Genomic DNA, 21,006 nt, shown 5'->3' on the forward strand with positions numbered 1-21,006 from the left:
AACAGGATGGTGACAATTGTCAACCATATTCTCATTACCTAATAAGTCCAGTAGAGGTAAACCAAAGTACCAGCAATGACTGAGGCTGGACCTGGCTGCTTGACAATTTCTAAAAGTTGGGGCTGAGTTCTGTGTATCCCTTTGGGGGAATAAAAAGACATAGGATTTATTCATTTTATCCTATATATAACATGTTAGACTCAATGTTTATCATGGCAGAAACTTAGAGTCACAGATACTAATTAATACTATGAAGGCTATCAATTCCTATATTCTCTGATTAGTTTTTCTGCTTTGCATAATGAAAAATCCTACCATCTCTGTATGATGGCTAATGTACTTGGTGATACAAACCCAGATCTTTCCAAGACTTATGACAATGCCCTTTGATTGGAAAGATCTGGGCTGTGAAAGCTCTTAATAGCTTACTGAATAAGGTAAATTATACAACTGTAACTTATAAAATTAAATAATTATAATTTATAATGGTATTATAAGTATAATATAAATTATAAATGCTAAGTTTACATACTCTTCAGCATTGGCTATTGGCATGCCATGTATTTCAATCTTTTGCACATTCTTAAATCCTCCTGGTATCTCAATCTTAATAGGCACTCTCTGAAAAATAAATGAACTATATATATATATATGTGTGTGTGTGTGTATATATATATATATATTTGAGCCACAGCATACAGATATTTTATAGTGAATGGGTTTCCTGGGTATCCTAGTAAATATCAGGATACTGAAGTGAACACCTGACAGTATTTAATTTAATGCTGAGAGAATTTAATGCCCACAGAATTTAATGCTGAGGCTCATTACTGTTCGGAGTTCAAGTAAACAATGGAAGGAAGGTAAGATAGTGCCATTGCATAAGGGTAGTAACAGACTGGAAGTGTCTAATTATAGGCCAGTCTGTGTGTCATCAGCAGTTGTTAAGATCTTGAGGAAAGTAGTGAGGGACCGTATACAGCATTGGTCAGATGAGGGTAATGTTATCTGTGAGAATCAACATGGATTTGTGAAAGGACACTCTTGTTTTAGCAATATGCTAGCCTTTTATAATAAAGTTACAAGAACATTAGATGAGGGAAAGTCATATACTGCAATTTTCTTAGACTTGGGGAAGGCATTTGACAGGGTGCCACATGATAAGCTGATATTTAAGTTGCAGCACATGGGTCTGGATGTCAGATTGGTCAACTGGATTCAGGATTGGCTGTCTGATAGGTATCAGAGAGTTGTGTATGGTGGAGCAGTTTCCAGGAGGCAGAGGGTTACAAGTGGGGTCCCACAGGGCTCAGTACTAGGACCTATATTGTTTAACCTTTATATCAATGACATAGCCAGTGGAATGCAGGGGGATATTCAGTTGTTTGCGGATGATGCGAAGCTGGGAAAGATTATTAGTAATAGTGCAGATGTGGTAGCCCTGCAAGAGGATTTAAATAAGCTAGATAGATGGGAAAATGAATGGGGATGTCAGTTTAATGCAGCAAAATGTAAGGTCTTGAGGTTTGGGAAACATCGATGGGATGCTGCATACTCTATGGGAGGAGTTATACTGGAGGAAGTAGGGGAGACAAGAGATCTGGGGTTGATGATTGATAGAAACCTGAAGTTTAGGGACATAATGCAAAGGTGGTGAAGGTAACACAGAGGATTGCTGCTATTATGAGAAGGACACTGACCTGCAGAGATAAGAGGGTTATCATTCCGTTGTATAAGTCTCTGATCAGACCACACTTGGACTATTGTTCTCAGATTTGGTCTCCAGGATTTGAAGGGGATAAATTAACTGTGGAAAGGATACAAAGACGGATGACAAAGATGGTTTCAGGATTGTACAATTTTGGTTATGAGGATCGGCTGAGGGAATGTGGACTGCAGAGTTTGGTGGATAGAAGAAGGAGAGGTGATATGATTGAGACTTTTAAACTGTTGAGAGGTGGTTACAGGGTTGACACAGGGGAGTTCTTTCGCTTGGTTGATCAGCGGGAAGGAGTGATGACAAGAGGCCATCCCTGGAAGTTACGAAAGGAAACTGTGAGCAAGAGGGTAAGGAGTGGTTTCTTTGTGTGGAGGGTGGTTGAGCCGTGGAATGCATTGCCTGATGGAGTGGTTGGAGCGAGAATGGTCAGTGAGTTTAAAGAGTGGTATGATAGACTTTGTGTTTCTCAGGGGGGGACCTCCACTCGATGAGTCTTGACAGACTTTATGTCTTAGGAAGGACCTCCCTCGAAGAGTCTTTTGACTCCTTGGAGGCCTGAATAATAATAATAATATTTACAGATGACCCACAGGATAGCAGCAACAGTTAGAAACTTATTGAACAGCAGCAGCAGAGAATTAAAAACTTACTGATACAGTGGAGAGAGTGGAAAGGAAAGCGTTAAAAATGATATCAGGATTGTGAAATACGCATTATAAAGACAGATTGAGAATTTGTAGACTGCAAACACTACAAACAGGAGAAATAGTGGTGATGACTGAGACTTAACAAACTTCTGAGAGGATCATATGGATTTCAGTTGATGTAATTTTTCATTTTATGGAGGGTGGGGAAAGGACAAAAGGGTATTCTTGGAAGCTGAGAATTAATGCTGCCAAGAAGAAGATGAGATCTAGATTTTTCTCTTACAGAGTGGTGCATGATTGGAATGGATTGCCATTGGATGATGATGTGTGCAAGCAATGTGAATGAATTCAAGTACAAGCATGATAGTTGGTGTGTGCAATATGTGGCCTCCCTAGATGAGTCCCTAGCTCCCTGGAGATCTCTCTTAATAATAATATAATGCAAATGTGTTGTTGACAATATTCAGTTGTTTTCATTTTATATGAATTGGAAAGAGATATTATAAATGGTTATTATGATGCAGTGGCTCTTCAGGAAGCGAACAGGCTAGAAAATGTGAGCAGATGAATAGGTCAAATGATATGTAAAGTTTAGTGGTGAGACTATAATGAATGAGATGGAGGCAACAAAGAATTTTGAGATGATGGTGAATAGGAAGTTAAGGGAGGGCACACTGCAAAGTAGTGAAGGTGACAAAGAGGATAGCAGCAACAGTTAGAAAATTATTGAACAGCAGAGATCATTTATAAGACCATTTATTTAGAATGAACAGAGATCATTTATAATACCATTTATTTAGAATGAACAGAGATCATTTATAAGACCATTTATTTAGAATGAACAGAGATCATTTATAAGACCATTTATTTAGAATGAACAGAGATCATTTATTTATAAGACTGTTCAGACCTTAGACTATTGTACATATAGCTAGTTACATGACTTTCAAGAGGAGACAAAGAAACTTTATAAGTGATACAAAACATAGGTACCAAGATGACAGTGGAATTGTGAAATGCGCAATGAGAAAAGAATGAAAGCATATGATCCGTGGAATTTAGATGGAAAGAGGAATGATATGACTAAGGTGAATAAGCTGTTGAGAGATATTGTCAAATGGGCTCTAAGGAGATTTTTCAAAGCCTGTGAAAAAGAAAGTATCCCTGAAAGATGTGCAAGGAAGTGGTGAGCATAGATAGGAGCGAGTAGTTTTTTTTTTTTCAGGAATAGTGTGGTGATAAAAGACTTTCATATGGGATTTACTCAAGAAACATACTTTAATATGTTAAAATTTCTATTGATTTCTGATGTCAAATGGGAGTCCTTATGTTCACTATCATTAAGAAGGTCATTTGGTATGCATCAATACATCACCCTTCAGCCAAGTTCTTTATAAAGTGTAATTTCTAATGGAATGCTATGCCAAGCAGCAACATAAATTGCATAGTTAATGTTAAAAAATTACTGAAAATTTTGATTTATAGCCATCACAAATGTTTATATTACTTAGAAAAAAATTCATGTAGAAAAAATTCATATTCTAAATTGTGATAGAGCAATTAAGACTATGAAGTGAGTGCATACCATGTCATGAAATTATATGGTTTTCAGCTGGTTTGTTTGCAGGGTAGAAAAGACTATTACCTTCTTATGAGACTAAATCACCTTCAAATGAAAAAAAACCGCATAAAGACTCTTTACGTTTGATAGGATTTAAATTGTGGTATTTGCATTTTCAACTAAAGAACACTCATTCTTCCAACTGTACTATATAGGCACTTTAAGAAGTTGTTTAGAATTATGGTCAAATTAAGCAAGGCTTCAGATACTTGTAAGATTAGGTATTATACTTGTGGGTGTTCTTCCAGATTTACCTGTTCTGAGAGATACAAGTTTCTTTGATAAAACATAAGGCTTTATGAAGTAAGAAGATACTCATTACTATATCATGCAAAATTACTATTAGGTGCTAATGCAAGCAAAATTCTTGTCTTCTTGCACAATACATAGTCTGATTTGGATTTATATCCAAAGGCTATGAGGCCGGTGTATTGTTTCAGTAAGGAAATACCATGAGTAGACATATTACTGACTATTATAATAACGGAATTAACTCACGTAAATTATTCTTTATTCATAGAATTTTCACCTGAGTATCACAGGCATCATCAGTACAGGTACAAGGCTAATTAAACAATAATTGTTATAATCACAAAGCGCCACCTAAGTAGCTAAGGTTAAATTTCCAAAATTTATTTAATTATTTATTTTTATTTTTTTAAATTTAATTATTTATTTTTATTTTTTTAAAGTTAATTATTTAGGTATTTAATTATGAAATAATAATTATTCAATTATAATAATTTAAATTTAAAAAAAATTTTTTTAATATAATTAAATATATATCGTGTATACAATTATATGTTAGGAAAGATTTGCTGCTTTATAAAGTGCTATCTCCCACAACGGAGAAAGACGCACACCATCAGATCTGTTTAGGTTAGGGGAGTGAAGTAATGTTTCACATGTTTCTTTATATAGCCATTCCATTAGGAACCGACTTTTGTGAATGACTTTTGTCTTGTTCCACTTAACTCTATGTCTGGTGTTGATGGCATGTTCTGCAATTCCAGATTGTTCGGGTTCAAGGTACTGGATATACGACTGGTGTTCTTCTAACCAGACCTGAGCAGATCCTCCTGTTTGTCCAAAATATGATAATCCACATGAGCAGGGAATCTGGTAGACACCTGGATAGCTGAGATGTGGGAGCTTGTCCTTTGGAGACATTAGGAATGTGGAGTTTTTCTGATGGGTCGAAAAGCCACACAGATATTTAGTGTTTTTAGCACCTTAGCTATGCATTCACTAACCCCTTGTATAGGTATACGTGTAGGTTCTTCTGTACTTGAAGAGGATGCTGGAGCATGACTACTTAAAGCTCTTTTTTATGAAAGACTTCTTATAGCTACTGGATATGAAGAAGGCATTAATATACTGTAATTCTTTTTGTAAAAGTTCTTCTGAAGAACAAAAGGCGTGGGCTCTATGAACTAGCGTTTTATAGTACCTGCCTTCTGGCTGGGATGGTGATGTGATGCAGCGTGGATGTACTGGCCTGTATGAGTCTCTTTCCTATAGACTGTGAATTGTAGATAACCATCTGGTTGACAAAGAATCAACAAGAGGTCTAGAAAGGCTAACTGCTTATTTACTTCTACTTCTAGGGTGAACTGAATCCTTGGATGAAGTGCATTAATTTTTGAGAGAAACTGTTATAGTTCTTCTGAGGTGCCCTTCTATATGGCAAAAATGTCGTCCACATATCTGAAACAAATATTAGGTCTGGGTGTAATGTTGTCAAAGATATGCTGTTCGAAATGCTCCATGGAGTAGTTGGCAATAACAGGAGATATTGGATTACCCAAATCGAAGAGACAGCAATGGGTAATCCAATATCTCCTGCTATTGCCAACTACTTCATGGAGCATTTCGAACAGTGCATCTTTGGTTCATATATGTGGACGACATTTTTGCCATATGGAAGGGCACCTCAGAAGAACTACAACAGTTTCTCTCAAAAATTAATGCACTTCATCCAAGGATCCAGTTCACCCTAGAAGTAAATAAGCAGTTAGCCTTTCTAGACCTCTTGATTCTTCACCAACCAGATGGTTATCTACAATTCACAGTCTATAGGAAAGAGACTCATACAGGCCAGTACATCCACGCATCACATCACCATCCCAGCCAAAAGGCAGGTACTATAAAAACACTAGTTCATAGAGCCCACTCCTTTTGTTCTTCAGAAGAACTTTTACAAAAAGAATTACAGTATATTAATTCCTCCGTCATATCCAATGGCTATAAGAAGTCCTTCATAAAAAGAGCTTTAAGTAGTCATGCTCCAGCATCCTCTTCAAGTACAGAAGAACCTATATGTATCCCTTATGTACAAGGGGTTAGTGAAATAGCTAAGGTGCTAAAAACACTAAATATCAGTGTGGCTTTTCAACCCATCAGAAAAATCTCCACATTCCTAATGTCTCCAAAGGATAAGCTCCAACATCTCAGCTATCCAGGTGTCTACCAGATTCCCTGCTCGTGTGGGTTTTTTATATTTCGGACAAACAGGAAGATCTACTCAGGTCTGGTTAGAAGAACACCAGTCGTATATCCAGTATCTTGAACCCGAACAGTCTGGAATTGCAGAACATGCCATCAACACCAGACATAGAGTTAAGTGGAACAAGACAAAAGTCATTCACAAAAGTCGGTTCCTAATGGAATGGCTATACAAAGAAACATTACTTCACTCCCCTAACCTGAACAGATCCGATGGTGTACATCTTTCCCCGTTGTGGGAGATAGTACTTTATAAAGCAGCAAATCTTTCCTAACATATAATTGTATACACATATATATATTTAATTATATTAAAAAAAAAAAGGAAAAAAAAAAGGAAAAAATTTTTTTAAATTATTATAATTGAATAATTATTATTTAACCTCTCTACAGGCCAATGTGGATGAAATAGTGACACCAATTTGCTCTTCTTATCCATGTTATTCAATAGGTTTTATAACTTCGTATTCAGATTTAGCTCGACGTCTATAGACGTCGTGGCCGGTTGGGGGGTTAATAATTAAATTTTAAAAAAAAATAATATTAATAATTAAATAAATTTAGGAAATTTAACCTTAGCTACTTAGGTGGTTCTTTGTGAACATAACAGTTATTGTTTAATTAGCCTTGTACCTGTACTGATGATGCCTGTGATACTCAGGTAAAAATTCTACGAATAAAGAATAATTTACGCGAGTTAATTCCGTTATTATAATAGTCAGTAACCGGTGAATTGTGTTATAAACTGCATTTGCCTTCTGGGTAGTTTGCGTTATGGATGAAAAACCTTCCACCTCTATATGAGGCTTTTCAACTTGCCTTCACTTAAAAAACCCTTAAAAAAGTTCTTCATGTCTTAGACAGGATTTGAACCCAGGTCTTTCCAACTAAAGGATATCATCAATACTGACTGGGCTATGGAGGCTCAGCATCACATAATACAAGAATATAGTTTTACATCCAAGTAATGTCATTTAGAAATGCAAATTATGTCAATAAAATAATAGAAATTCTTTGATTACATGGATAGAAAATCTGAACCAATTTTTCTATCTATATAATTAAAGCATTTTGAACAGCTTTTCTCTTGGCACCTTGTCATTTGACTTTTCCACATTTCCAAAATGGAAACAGAGATCCATGTTATATTCCTATGATTTCATTTATCCATCATAAGGTAATAATCTGATCATGCCCCCCCCCCCCCCCTGATTAGCCCAAACCCAGCTTGATTTTTCCAGATTTACTATTCCACATTTTTCTTCCAGAAAGTATGCTTGATATTTTTTTACCTGGAACACTCAGCAGGGAAATTGCTCAGCAAATCTCACATTCAGTTTTATTTCCCCTTTTATAGATGGGTACTGTGTGAGCTACTCTAATCATCTGAAAATTTGACTTTCTAACCAACTGTTCTGTTTTATGCAGTATAGCCACCGTAAAACTTTTATACCTCTATACCTCATAGTAGTTGGTGGATTTGAGTGGTGGAGACAGAGTTGTAGAGTAGGTGTCCTCCCTCAATGAGTCTTTGCCCTCCCTGGAGGTGTAATAATAACAATAATAATATTTGAGAATTTCTGGTCAAATATCATCTATTCCAATAATTATGTATGTGAATATAATAGAACAATGTATGTATATGAATAAAATAATACATTGTTCTATTATATTAACATATCTGCAGCTCTCCTTGAACATGTGGATTGACAAAACAGACTCTGGCAATTGCTTCCACTCATTCACCACTCTTTAAGTGAAAAATCTATTTTGATATTCTGTGGAATGCCAAAATATATATATCATGTCTTGATATATTTAATCCAGGCCTGTTGCTATAATTGTTGCTAATCTCCCATTTTAATCCATGTTAATGAGATGTTTGACACTGCCGCCAGTTGGTGAGAGTGATCATGAGGTACTTGTTTGGGAAGTGATGAAACAAGAAAAGGTCACTGCCAAAAATGGATACATGTGGAAGTATAAAGCAGGTGATTATAGGAAGCTCTGTAGCCAGTTAGTATCAGTACACTGGGTAGATGAGCTGAGCGGAAAGGATGTTGACAATGCATGGAAACTCATAAGGCAGTATCTGACAAAAGCAATGTATGACTGCATACCAAATGTTAAGCGAGGAAATAGAGTGGGAGTGAAATGGATGAACAGCAAAATCAAGCAAGCTGTGCTGGAAAAGAAAATGTTATGGAGGAGGTAAAAGACAATTGGTGGTGTTCAGATCCATGAAGAGTATAAGGTGCAGGCTAGAAAGGTGACAAGCAGGGTAAGGAAAGAAAAGGTGCAATATGAGAGGAGATTGGCTGGTCAGGCCAAGGTTAACTCAAGGGAATTTTTCCATTATATGGCAAGCAAGAGGAAGAATAATTATGGCAGACAAACATTGGTGGATAGTCATGGCAGCAGACTAACAGCCACAAAGGATATAGTGGAATTTTTGAATGAGCACTTTATCAGCGTATATCATACTGGTATAAATGATCTGGTACAATATATAGAAGATAGACAAATACTAGGAGAATTGGAAGTGAAAGAAACAGAGGTGTATCAGATGTTGGTTGGTTTGATGTGAATAAGGCTGCGGGAATGGACGACATATCACCACGAATGTTTAAGGAATGTGCGCCACAGTTGGTTATGCCCTTGACCTGGTTATTTAATGAAAGTCTTGCAGTGGCCAAGGTTCCTAAAGAGTAGAAAGAGGGCAAAATAGTACCACTTCACAAGCATGGTTCTGAGACAAAAATCTCCAACTATAGTCTGTCAACCCATATTGGGTTGACAGACATGGCATTCTTTATGAAGGTCAGCATGGATTTGTGAAGGGTAGGTCCTGTTTCAGTAATTTACTTGCATTTTATGATAAGGTGACAAGTGTGTTAGATAAGGGATAATCATATACAGTGATATTCTTAGACTTTGCAAAAGTTTTTTATAGATTACCACATTACCATTTATAGATAAGTTGGTGTACAAGCTGCAGAGGATGGAAATAGATTTCCATCCTCTGCAGTATATTGGTTAGATGGATCAGAGATTGACTGTCTGAATGATACTCACAGGTTGTGTATGATTGAGCAGTGTCTCAAAAAAGAAGAGTGACCAGTGGTGTGCCGCAGGGTTCTGTTCTTGGGCCCCTGATGTTTAACTTGTTTGTAAATGATATATATCATGCAGACTGACTGGGGATCTTCAGTTATTTGCTGATGATGCAAAGTTGGGAAGAATTATAAGTAGCATGATGTCAGCAGAATCAGCAGAATCCCTTCAGGAAGATTTGAATAGACTTTTAACTAGGACAAAAGAGTGGGGTTGTAGTTTTAATATCGATAAGTGCAAGGTGTTGCATTTTGGCGTACAGAAACATAAGGCTGTGTACTATATTGATGGTGCCGTACCACAGGAAGTGAATGAGATTACAGATTTGGGAGTGATGGTTGATAGTAGACTGAAGTTTAGAGGGCATAATGCTAGGGTTGCACATCGTAGTGCTGCTATGATAAGAAGTACTCTAATATGCAAGGATAAGGAAGTGGTTGTGCCAATGTATAAGGCACTGGTTCAGACCACACTTGGACTACCGTGCTCAGATCTGGTCACCTGGTTTTCAATGTGATGTGGAGACATTGGAGAGGGTCCAGAGGTGAGTGACTAAGACAATATTGGGACTTTGGAATGCTGGCTATGGAAAGAGGTTGAAGAGATGTGGATTGCAGAGTTTGGTGGATAGGAGGAAGAGAGGTGATATGATAGACACATTTAAGTTAGTGAGAGGATTTTATCAGATTAATCCAGAGGGGATTATAAAAAGAGTAGAAGATGAGAGGGGAAGAACCAGAGGTCATTCCTGGAAGTTATTTAAAAGTGTGGTGAAGAAGGGTGTGAGGAGTCGATTTTTTACATGGAGAATTGTCAGTGAATGGAACGCATTACTGGAATGTGTTGTTAATGCAAGGAGTGTTAAGGACTTTAAGATTCTATATGATAAATATGTTGACAGTTGAATGAACCTCACAAGATGAGTCTGTCGACTCCATGGTGAATGTAATAATAATAATAATTATTTGCCTACGAACTGAAGGAACTTGTCATTTCATTTGATAAATTCAGATATCCTGCAATGCTGAGATGAGTGCATCAGCAAAACATTTTTGAGAGGAGGAGAATCTCCTAACCCAACAGGAATAGAAATTGAAGAGCTTAACATATTTCGGTAAAGGGATAGGAAAGGCAAATGGTGAATTTCTGCTTATGGTAAAGAGTGAATTGTACCCTCTCGGTGTAGAGAATCAGAGAAGAAATTACATTAATAACGCTGAGAGTATATGTTGTGAAGAAATGGACAGGACAAGATATATAGTGAGATATTGCTATAAAAACCAGGAGAAATACAGATAGTGATGAGCAGGAAATAAGTTTTACTTGATGTGTTATGACAAATCATAAGTTGCTTATGATTTGTCATAACACATCAAGTCAAGTAAAACAAATGATCATTATGTGGGGGGGGGGGGAACTAACTACAGCAGTATAAACCGAACCAGAGGAAACAGCATAGAGTAATAAGAGTACTGAATTTTTGGACTTCTCTTCCTTCTTTGCAGGCTATACTTTTACTTAATTTCTGTGCATGATTCTCTGTCATTTTCTTCCCACTTCTAACACATACTGAAAATATGTTTCCCATATTTATCCAATAAAATCCCTTCACCAACTGCCGTGCATCTTTCTTTCTTTTCCCTTCTGTCTGTTTCTCAAAACCTAATCCATTCGCTATAACTCTGATATCATAGTCACTTGCCTATATTCTTTGCTCTCTGAACTTCTATATCTAGTATCACAAGCAGATCCCTTGAGTCTTCCAGAAGGAAGTCCCATCAATACAATACATGGCTTACAAACTGTACATCTATTGATGATAGCTGATGAACTGCAGCCAAGGAGAATTGAAGTTGTATCGCAGGATAGTGAAAGGAGCTCATTTGAGGGTATTTGGTGTGAGATTGAGACTGGTAGAATAAAATACACAGTTGGGTGCTGCTATAGACCAGGTGATGGAATAGATGGTGGAGATAGTATGCATAGGGAAATTGATGAAATGAGTGGAAGGAGGGTAATTATTATGGGGGATTTCAACTATGGTAACATTGATTGGAAGGAGGAGAGGACACATGTGAGGAAGGAAAAGGATTTTATTCAATTATTAACGGATAACTATCTGAGACAGCATGTAATTGAAAATACTAGGGGTGTGAGAGTGCTTGACCTGGTAATAGCATCTGAAAATTTGACTGTAATGAATATGACCATGTTGCCACCTATTGGTGAGAGTGATCATAAGGTCTTGACCTGGGAAGTGGCTAAAGGTGTGGAATTTTCGATTAAGACAGGGTATATATGGAATTACCGTGCTGGCAAGTATGCCAAGCTTAGGAGATTGCTTGGATCAGTGCCATGGCATGTACAACTGCAAGGGCTGGACGTCGATAGAGCATGGGAAGTGGTCATTAATGGCTGATTGTATACCTAGGGTCCGAATAGTAAAACAAGTAGGGGTTAAATGGATGAATAACACCATTAAGCTTGAGCTGCAAAAAAAGAAACAACTGTGGAGGGAATTGAAAGAAAGGGGTGACCTGCAGGCACACGAACGGTATAAAGTGCAGGCTAGAAAGGTAACGAGTGTGGTAAAAAAAAGCAAAATCGGATTATGAAAGGAAACTAGCTTTGCAAGCAAAAGAGAATCCCAAACAGTTCTCTCAATATGCTGCAAGCAAGAAAAAAACTGTACACGGCAAAATGATTTTAAGGAATGATGATGGTAAGGAGGTCACTGAATCAGTCGATATAGTGGAGTTGCTGAGCGCGCACTTTGCAAAAGCATATCATCCAGGTGGTGACATTGAAAAAATGAAGGAACCATTAGTTTATATGGGAATAGTGATGAATGAAGTGGAGGTGACTAGTCTATTACAGAACCTTAATGTGAATACATCTGTGAGATTGGATGGTATACCGGCACGGGTCTTGCGTGAAGCGGCTAAAGAATTATCAGTGCCCTTAACCATGTTGTTTAATCTGAGTCTCAGGTCTGGTTTAGTCCTGAAGGTGTGGAAAGAGGGGAAAATAGTTTCACTGCATAAAGGAGGATCCAAGACTACGGTTGCAAATTACCGACCTATCAGCATATCGGGAGTCGTTGTCAAGGTCTTAGAGAAAGTAATCAAGAGAAAAATACAGGAATGGATTGATGAAAACGAGATACTGTACAGGGGACAGCATGGCTTTGTGAAGGGTAGATCATGCTTCAGTAACTTGCTCAAGTTTTATAACAAGGTGACGGCTGAACTGGATAAGGGAAATGGGTTTACAGTGATACTGCTGGACCTGGCAAAGGCGTTTGACAGGATACCACATGGAATACTAATCCGTAAACTACAACATATGGGAATGGATATAGGATTGGTGAGATGGATAGGTGGTTGGTTGATGGAGAGATATCAAAGAGTAGTTTATTCAGGAGTAGAGTCCAAAAGACGGCCTGTGACTAGTGGTGTGCAGCAGGGTTCTGTTCTTGGACCACTGCTGTTTAATCTGTTCATTAACAATATAGGGAAGGATCTAAGTGGAACAATTCATTTGTTCGCTGATGATGCAAAGTTGGGTAGTGCAATAGTGAATGCAGAAGATGTCAAAGTCTTGCAGGATGACTTAGATAGATTGGAGTTCTGGGCTAAGGAGAATGGATGTCAATTTAATGTGACAAAATGTAAGGTTATGCATTTTGGGGTGAAAAGATTAGCAGCAGTATACCACATTGGTGGAACTGTACTCCAAGAGATTGATGAGGCCAGGGACTTGGGAGCGTTGGTGGATAGGGAGATTAAGTTTAGGGGGCACATTGCAAAAGTAGCTAAATCAGCTCATCGACTCACTTGGTTGTTGAAAAATACCTTAACAAGCAGAGACAAGCAAGTTATTGTACCTCTGTACCGAGCCTTGATAAGACCTCATCTCGACTACTGTGCCCAGATTTGGTCACCTCGGTTCCTTCTTGATGGGGAGGAGGTGGAGAGGATCCAGAGGCGAGTGACTAAGATGATAACAGGTCTATGGAATGAACCATATGAGAACAGGTTGAAGATTTGTGGGTTGCAGAAACTAGTTGATAGGTGGAAGAGGGGAGATATGATTGAGACATTCAAATTGCTAAAGGGATTCTATAGGATTAATTCAGAGGATATTTTTGAGATCAGGACTGGTGGTGCGAGAACTAGGGGACACCTATGGAAGCTGGGCAAGAGTGTGGTTAGCAGGGGTGTTAGAGCTGGGTTCTTTACTTTTAGAGTGGTAAATGAGTGGAATAAGCTGCCAGAGTCTGTTGTGAGTGCTATGATGGTGAACGAGTTCAAGACAAGGTATGATAGATACTGTGAGAATGTAATCGCATAGTTGTGTGGACATGATGTTTAGGGCCTCCCTCGATGAGTCTAACAACTCCTGGAATCACCCAAAATAATAATAACAATAATAATAATAATCTATTTTCCTCTATCTACATTACTAGTCTATTCCAGTGATTCTGAAGTGCTACTGTTATCAGTCATTTTATATCTCTTCCCAACTTTGCATCAACAACAAGCAACTGTATATTATGGATGTATGTAAGCAGATATGAAGTGTGTGCAAAATATTTCTAGATCGCTTTTTTTTTTTTTTCAAAATATTTCCAGACTGTAAGATATTACAGGAAATATATGCATCTCCTTCAAAGCAAGTTGCTTATGATTTGTCATAACACGTCAAATGCTCTTGCTGTTGTTCACAAATTTTCAACCCTGTATTTTGAACTCAACAATTAAGCAAAATCTGCAATTTCTTCTAAATTGTGATATTATTCCTACAAATCTTCTTCTCTCCATTGTAAAGGTCTCAGCAGGATACCATATCAGGAAATAAAATAATGGGATGCTGAACAGTTGAAAAGAAATTTTTGTCTGAAATTCTTTGGTGGGGGGGGGAAGAGCAGCATGCAGGAACATTTGGCACAATTCATTTTATTATTATGAGACACCTCCAGGGACCCCAAAGACTCATCAAGGGAGGGCACCTGCTCTACAACTGTCTCCGCCACTCAATCCACCAACTGACCACAACTACACCAATGCTATCTACTGCCACCCACCACCACTAGTATTTCCAAGGACAATCACAAACATCCATGCCCATGGTGAGATCTGAGCCTGCAGCCTTTTGGCTGGATAGCAGATATGCTAACCACTCGGCCAGCCAGGCTGGCTATTTTATGTTGATCTTGCATCATCAAAATGCTTTGGTGATAATCCAAATTACATTCTAAACTCACTAGCTAACTCGTAGCTGGGAGTAGTGCACATATCCTCATTAATAAGTTCCTTAATCTATGCTATATTTTCTCCCATATTGTTTTGTCAATGGAGCTGCCAGCATTCAGTATCAACAGGCAGTAGCATAAGAATGCTTTTAGCCTTGGAGCAGTTGCCAAGGATGCTGTACAATATTTACCAATTATCCAAACTGTCACATTAAAAAAGGAAAACTTAACTGTGAATTTGCCAAGGGCACTAAAAGACTAGCTATGGTTCTCAACAGATATTGTTGCATATTTGAACATGAAAAACCTAAGGAATATTTTGAGTTCCCCTCTTCCAAATCAAGTATTAACACACTTAATGGTTCTAGGACAGTTTTCTTCCAATTTCAAATAGAACTAGATACACTTGTGCAGAACTTCCAAGCAAGGCCGGATTTATGATAAGATGGACAAGATATAACTTATAGCCTCACATTACAAGAAGAGAGGAATCTGTCCCAGTATAGATAACTTTATAGAGGCCTCCTGTGGTGAGCAAATTTTAGCTGAGAACAAAATTTCCTCAGCAGAGGGAGGCTTCTTAAATGTTATAGCTTATGGTCACAACAACAATGTTAAATACGCTCCTACTTCGAAGTCTGCCTTTGATTTTCTTTTTCTTTTTTAACTTCTTCTTCTGCTGTCCAACACGGAACTTCTGATCATACTGCGCATACAACTGAAATGTGGCATCCCTACTTGTCACTTTGATTCTACTTGTTCGCGAGGTAAAAACTTGTTTCGTTATTATCCATTACCCTGCACCCGTGGTAAGGTCAAAAGAACAACGCAATATTGGCGTTCGGTTGGAAGACCTGAGCTCGAATTCCATCTAAAACACGAGGACCTTTATAAGGGCTATTCAGTTTTCATTAAGAACACACACAATCTACAAGTACATTTCAGTATATATAAGACTAGTCTCCACCTTATTCTTCTAAATTAAGATCGCAGAGCTAACACTACTTGAATAGCTACAGACCCCGGATAGGTTTGCAAGAACAAAGTTCTAGAAAACTAATCTAGTAACAACTAATTCTATCTACCATTCTCAGTTATGCCAAAGACCTGTGCTGCCATCTACTGCAGGAAACATGAAATAAAATTGTGATCTTACAGCTATATAGAGATTGCTCGCTAACGTAGAACAAGAAGGAAACACAAGGATTTTTACAGGACTGTTCTAAGATAAAAAAATAAAAAATAATAAAAAAGACATATAATATCGTTTTTCAATACAATAAAATGTTTAGTTATTGTTTATTATTTAGTTAAAGGAGTTTGTATTTCAATAATTTCTGTGAGAGACAAACACCTTTAACCCAAGAATAACTTTTAACCTAAACCAAACCCAAGATTTAGCTATATACAACCTAAAACAGTATTCTGGGGAAAATCGAACTTATTTTCCTCCTTTGTCACACTCTTAACAGTTTATTATTTTCCATAATAAGTTTCAGAGATTTTTTTTTTATGTTGCTCCCACCCATGAGCGCTATTAATATAGTAAATTAGTATCATGAGTAAGCTAAGAATTTTTTCTATTACTTTATGTATATAGTTTTGTATTTTATAAATGTTTTTACATAATCTAGAAATCCTACTTTAGAGCTCTCAAACATGGAACTTTTTCATGAACATTTCATGCCTCCGATAAGCGGGGAAGTGTTCTCACATCGGGAGATATAATCAGCAACCCTGGATAAAAACAGAAAGGAAAGATGGATCTCAAGCATCCATGAACTCGATTTCACCACATCTAGCCGGAAAAGGTGGTCACTTCTGAGAAAATTAGGCGGAGCAGAACCAACAACACACAAAACAACAGAGATAACTCCTGATCAAATGGCTAATCCTTTATTGAAACCTCCAAGCGTCCCAGCTCTATCAGGAAAATTACTCTGCAATCTTCCATCAGACAAATCCTGAAGACGGGACCCGAACTTCATGAACTTGTACACCCAGTATCTCGGGAAGAGGTACAGGTAGCCTTAAAACTCACCAAGAATGGCAAGGCTGCAGGAGTGGACGGTATCCTCCCTGAGTTTTTAAAACATCTCGGTCAACAAGGCTGGCCGCCCTTTTCTCAGACATTATAATGACTGGTAAACTACCAAATCTGTGGCGGGAAGCCAAAATAATTGCCGTGCCCAAACTAGGGAAAGATCCAAATGATGTCAAAAATCTACGACCTATCTCTTTGCTTTGCTCCAACTTTAAGCTCTTTGAAAGAATTCTCCTTAAAAGAATTTCACCACTCATCGATAGAGCACTCCCGATTGAACAATCTGGCTTCAGGCCAGGAAGAATTTGCTGTGACCAAGTCCTGACCCCGACAACATAGATTGAAGCAGGCTTCCAGAAGAAACTTAAATCTGGAGCCACTTTCATTGAGAAAAAAACTAACATCAGCTTATGACACAGTCTGGATCAGGGGCCTCCTCCTAAAGCTAGGAAATATTATAAGGTGCAAAAAACTTTCCAGCTTTTTGAATCCATTCTCTCCAGCAGAAAGATCCGGGTCCATATTGACAGAAAAAGGAGCAGGCTCAGATTCCTCCACTATGGTCTCCCTCAGGGCTCTGTGTTATCTCCCTTTACTTTTTAATATCTACGTGCAGCTCAAGCAAGTATATGTACGCTGATGACCTGCAATCTTACATCAATTTACCTCCTTTTGCCAACCTGGAATCAATCTTGAACACAGACCTGAACATACTGGAAGAGTACTTCGAGTAGTGGTACTTGAAGCCAAATCCAACAAAAAATGTGTCCACAGTATTTCACCTGAACAATGCAGAGCAAATCGACACCTCAACCTTTCTTTGTGTAAAAAATATGGTAGAACACGAGCCTCACCCGAAATACCTTGGAGTGAGCCTGGACAGAAGCCTAACCTATAAAAGGCACATCACCAACCTATCCAACAAAATTGAAATGAAAACAATATCAATTTCAAGGCTTGCTGGAACAACCTGCGGTTGTGGCGCAGAAGTCCTAAGGTTGTCTGCACTAACCCTCGCATTCTCTGCAGCAGAATATTGTGCCCCTGTCTGGGAAAGAAGTGCACAAACTAATATTATAGACATCCAGCTAAACTGTACCATGTGCACAATTAGTGGGACAGTGAGAAACAGCCCTCTCTTCTGGCTGCCTGTCCTATCTAACATTGCTCCACCAAACATACGGAGAAGACACGCCTCGATTAAAGAATTTAATAAACCAATGAGTAACCCACCCCTTCCCCTGCACCAGACTCATAAATCCACCTAGTCTTCGCCTAAAATCTAGAAAGCCTCTTTGGTCTATGGGTGAACTCTCTTCAGCTGCCCTGCCATCAACACCTGACGTCTGGAGAGAATACTGGTCCAACAATCTCCCAACAAACGGCTTCCTGGTAGAAGATCCCTGTGCTCTGCAGCCTGGTTTTGCTCTAACGAGGAAGATTTGGTCATCAATCAACAGAATCAGAACTAACCAGGGCATGTGTAGCTACCTACTACAGAAATGGGGGCTGTTATACCACCCTCATTGTGATTGTTCTCCCGTAGCTCAGACGATTGCTTTTTTTTTGAACCACTGCCGAAGGCGTCAATTTCATAGCGCCTACAGGACATCCACAAGGTGACGAATGAGACATTGGATTGGCTTTCCAGACTGGACATTGACCTGTAGTTGTTCTGTATTTCTTTTGCCATTAGAATATATAAATAAATAAGTGGAGCACCCAGAAGGGGGGGGGGACAGGGACTCCTGGCGCCAGAAAAAAAAAGGGGTAAAAAAAACACTAGAAACTTTTCCAAAAATCTTTTTCTAATTAAAATTCTTTTTTTTTTTAATTTATTTATGTCGTGTCGTGTCTTCTGTTTCTATAGTACTTATGAATTAGGGATCATTGCAGATGCTCAGTCATAGGTCGTATGCGATGCCTAGTGTGTATTCTGAAATCATCTACTCAACTCGCTCTCTCCCCCCCCCACCCCTAAGATTAAATCCTGAGTGCGCTACTGGATGTAATCCATCTCCCACCAAAAGACAATCACAAACAACCGTACCCATTCGGCCAACCAGGAGCTGGTTTGGTTAGAATTTGAATGATCGAAGTAGTAATTATTATGTCTTCCTTCTCTTTCACAATCCTTCCCCTTATTGATTGAATCATGCGACCTGCAGTGATGTCTGCAAAATAAGCAATTCTTCCAAAGGCACTTAAGTAATTTATTCTTTGAACAATGCGATCTGCACAAAAATTTGAAAGGCAAGCGAATTCTCCCCCCCCCTTTTATTTTTAGTTTGTTTAGGCTGAATTTCTTATGCTTTATCAGCAACTATATTCCTAATCTGCTCGAAATCAGTTACCTCGTCTGGAGATGTCTATGGAATCGGAGGTATTCTTCTCCATTTTTTTTTATAAAAATGGAGAAGATAAAAATACTGTACACTAATGTGGCTTTCTACAGTACTGTACTTCATATTAGGAAATCCCCGTGGTCAATATCGCGGTAGTGACTCTTTAGCTGGTAAGTTAGCCTCATACGAAGGTAACAGAGATCTTATAATCACTCTTTCGGGTCACCACTTTATGAAAAAAACTTTACTGTCGCAAGAACGATGCGCGTATTTACCCTTTGGGTGGAGATAGGTGCATTCAAATCCCTCATAAGGACTTTTTTTTTTAATCCTGAAAACAGAATAAGTGGACACCGAAAACGAGTCCAATTACCAGACTATTAATGCGCTGACCTCACCTTACTACGGCGATAATTCCAATAAACCGATTATATATAGTCTACAAAACACTATGGTTATGCTAATCCTAAAACAAACCGTTTATTATTATTTCAATCTAAATACTTAATATCTTAATTTAAATTAGACTTACTGGAGAACGGTAATAATAACCATGTTTCATCTTATACTCTTCTTCTCCGGGTTTTTTCACTAAATTTTCGTTTTCTGCCATTATTGCAAATCTGAGTCAAAAAGTAATTTGTTATTTACACTACGTCTTTTTATAAGTGTAAAAAATGCGAGCTATTATCTACACTAAACGAGATATACAACTAACGCGATTCTGCTTGTTTATAGTAGAACAATGGAAATGGAAAATCAAAACAACTATGCACATGAATAATAATTTTCAAAAATAAAACGTGTAGGGAAGAATGGGTAAAAATAATGCAAAAAAAAAAAAGAATAACAAATATCACTTAAGTTGTTTATCAAAACACTTAAGTGATGAAACGCGCATTGCAAGAAATATTAAATACAAATCGAATTGACATGCAACGCAAATATAATTTCACATTCTAATTCCTTTTAAATCCAAACTAGGAATTTGTTTATATGTTGGAAATGAAACATATTTTTTATTCTTTCTTCTATGTTGTTTTGAAGCAGGATCTGTTTATTTTTTCTGTTGCGTTCGAAATAGTGTTTTTAATAATTATCGACGTTCGCTTTATTTCAAAGTTTATGTATTTATAATTTAATTACAATATTTTGTTAACTTATTTCAAGACATTTCGCTTGATTAACAGTTATTTTAATCTCGTAGTGCTTCCGCTTGTACGCACAATCTTAATACTTTAAATAAAATAAAGTTCCTCATAAACCGTTTTATTGTATTCTTTTTTGTTATATAAAATACTGTCTGTGGTAGGAATGCGAATTTGTTGGAAATGAAGGTTTATTAGGTAACGATATAATTGTTCACCCCAACAACAGCTTGCGCTCGACTATTTTGAACAAGTTTTAATAATGGCAAACCGTGAGCAGACATATAAATATAAAATTAATTACACTAGCTACTTAGGTGGCGCTTTTTGGAATTGTCAGTTATTGTTTAATTTGAGCTTAAAATGTACTGAAGATGCCTGTGATACACAGGCGAAAATGATATTATTAAATAATCTTTTTACGTGAGTTTTTCCGTTATTAATTTTGTATTTACTATTTTAAACAGTAGCACAGCAAATAATTCAAGTGCATATCGGTAAAGCCTTCCAAATTAAGCAAAAAAAAAACAGGAAAATCAACAGCTCAACATTTTTTTTTTCTTGTAGAAATTCCAAATATCAAATATTTATCAAAATTCTTAATTCTC

At 37.6% G+C, this 21,006-nt stretch overlaps 1 protein-coding gene across 2 annotated transcripts in view; it reads right to left on the bottom strand.

Annotated features, from left to right (window-relative positions):
- Positions 1-19,940, bottom strand: part of LOC150097601 (32 kDa beta-galactoside-binding lectin-like) — a 144,022-nt gene extending 124,082 nt beyond the window's left edge. Inside the window, exons 1-2 of one of the 2 annotated variants that reach the window (XM_090407758.1) lie at positions 19,783-19,940; positions 533-621 (exon numbers count right to left, since the gene is read on the bottom strand). In XM_090407758.1, the coding sequence (XP_090263884.1) occupies positions 533-621; positions 19,783-19,863 (170 nt within the window). In that variant the 5' untranslated portion in view covers positions 19,864-19,940. The remainder of the gene's footprint in view (positions 1-532; positions 622-19,782) is intronic. The other variant, XM_090407759.1, reaches the window with a different exon arrangement.
- Between the last annotated feature and the right edge of the window lie 1,066 nt (positions 19,941-21,006).

The sequence above is a fragment of the Typopeltis vanoorti genome, chromosome 17, assembly GCF_054136105.1.
Source record: "Typopeltis vanoorti isolate ZY-2024b chromosome 17, IOZ_Tvanoo_1.0, whole genome shotgun sequence".
Classification (NCBI taxonomy): domain Eukaryota; kingdom Metazoa; phylum Arthropoda; class Arachnida; order Uropygi; family Thelyphonidae; genus Typopeltis; species Typopeltis vanoorti.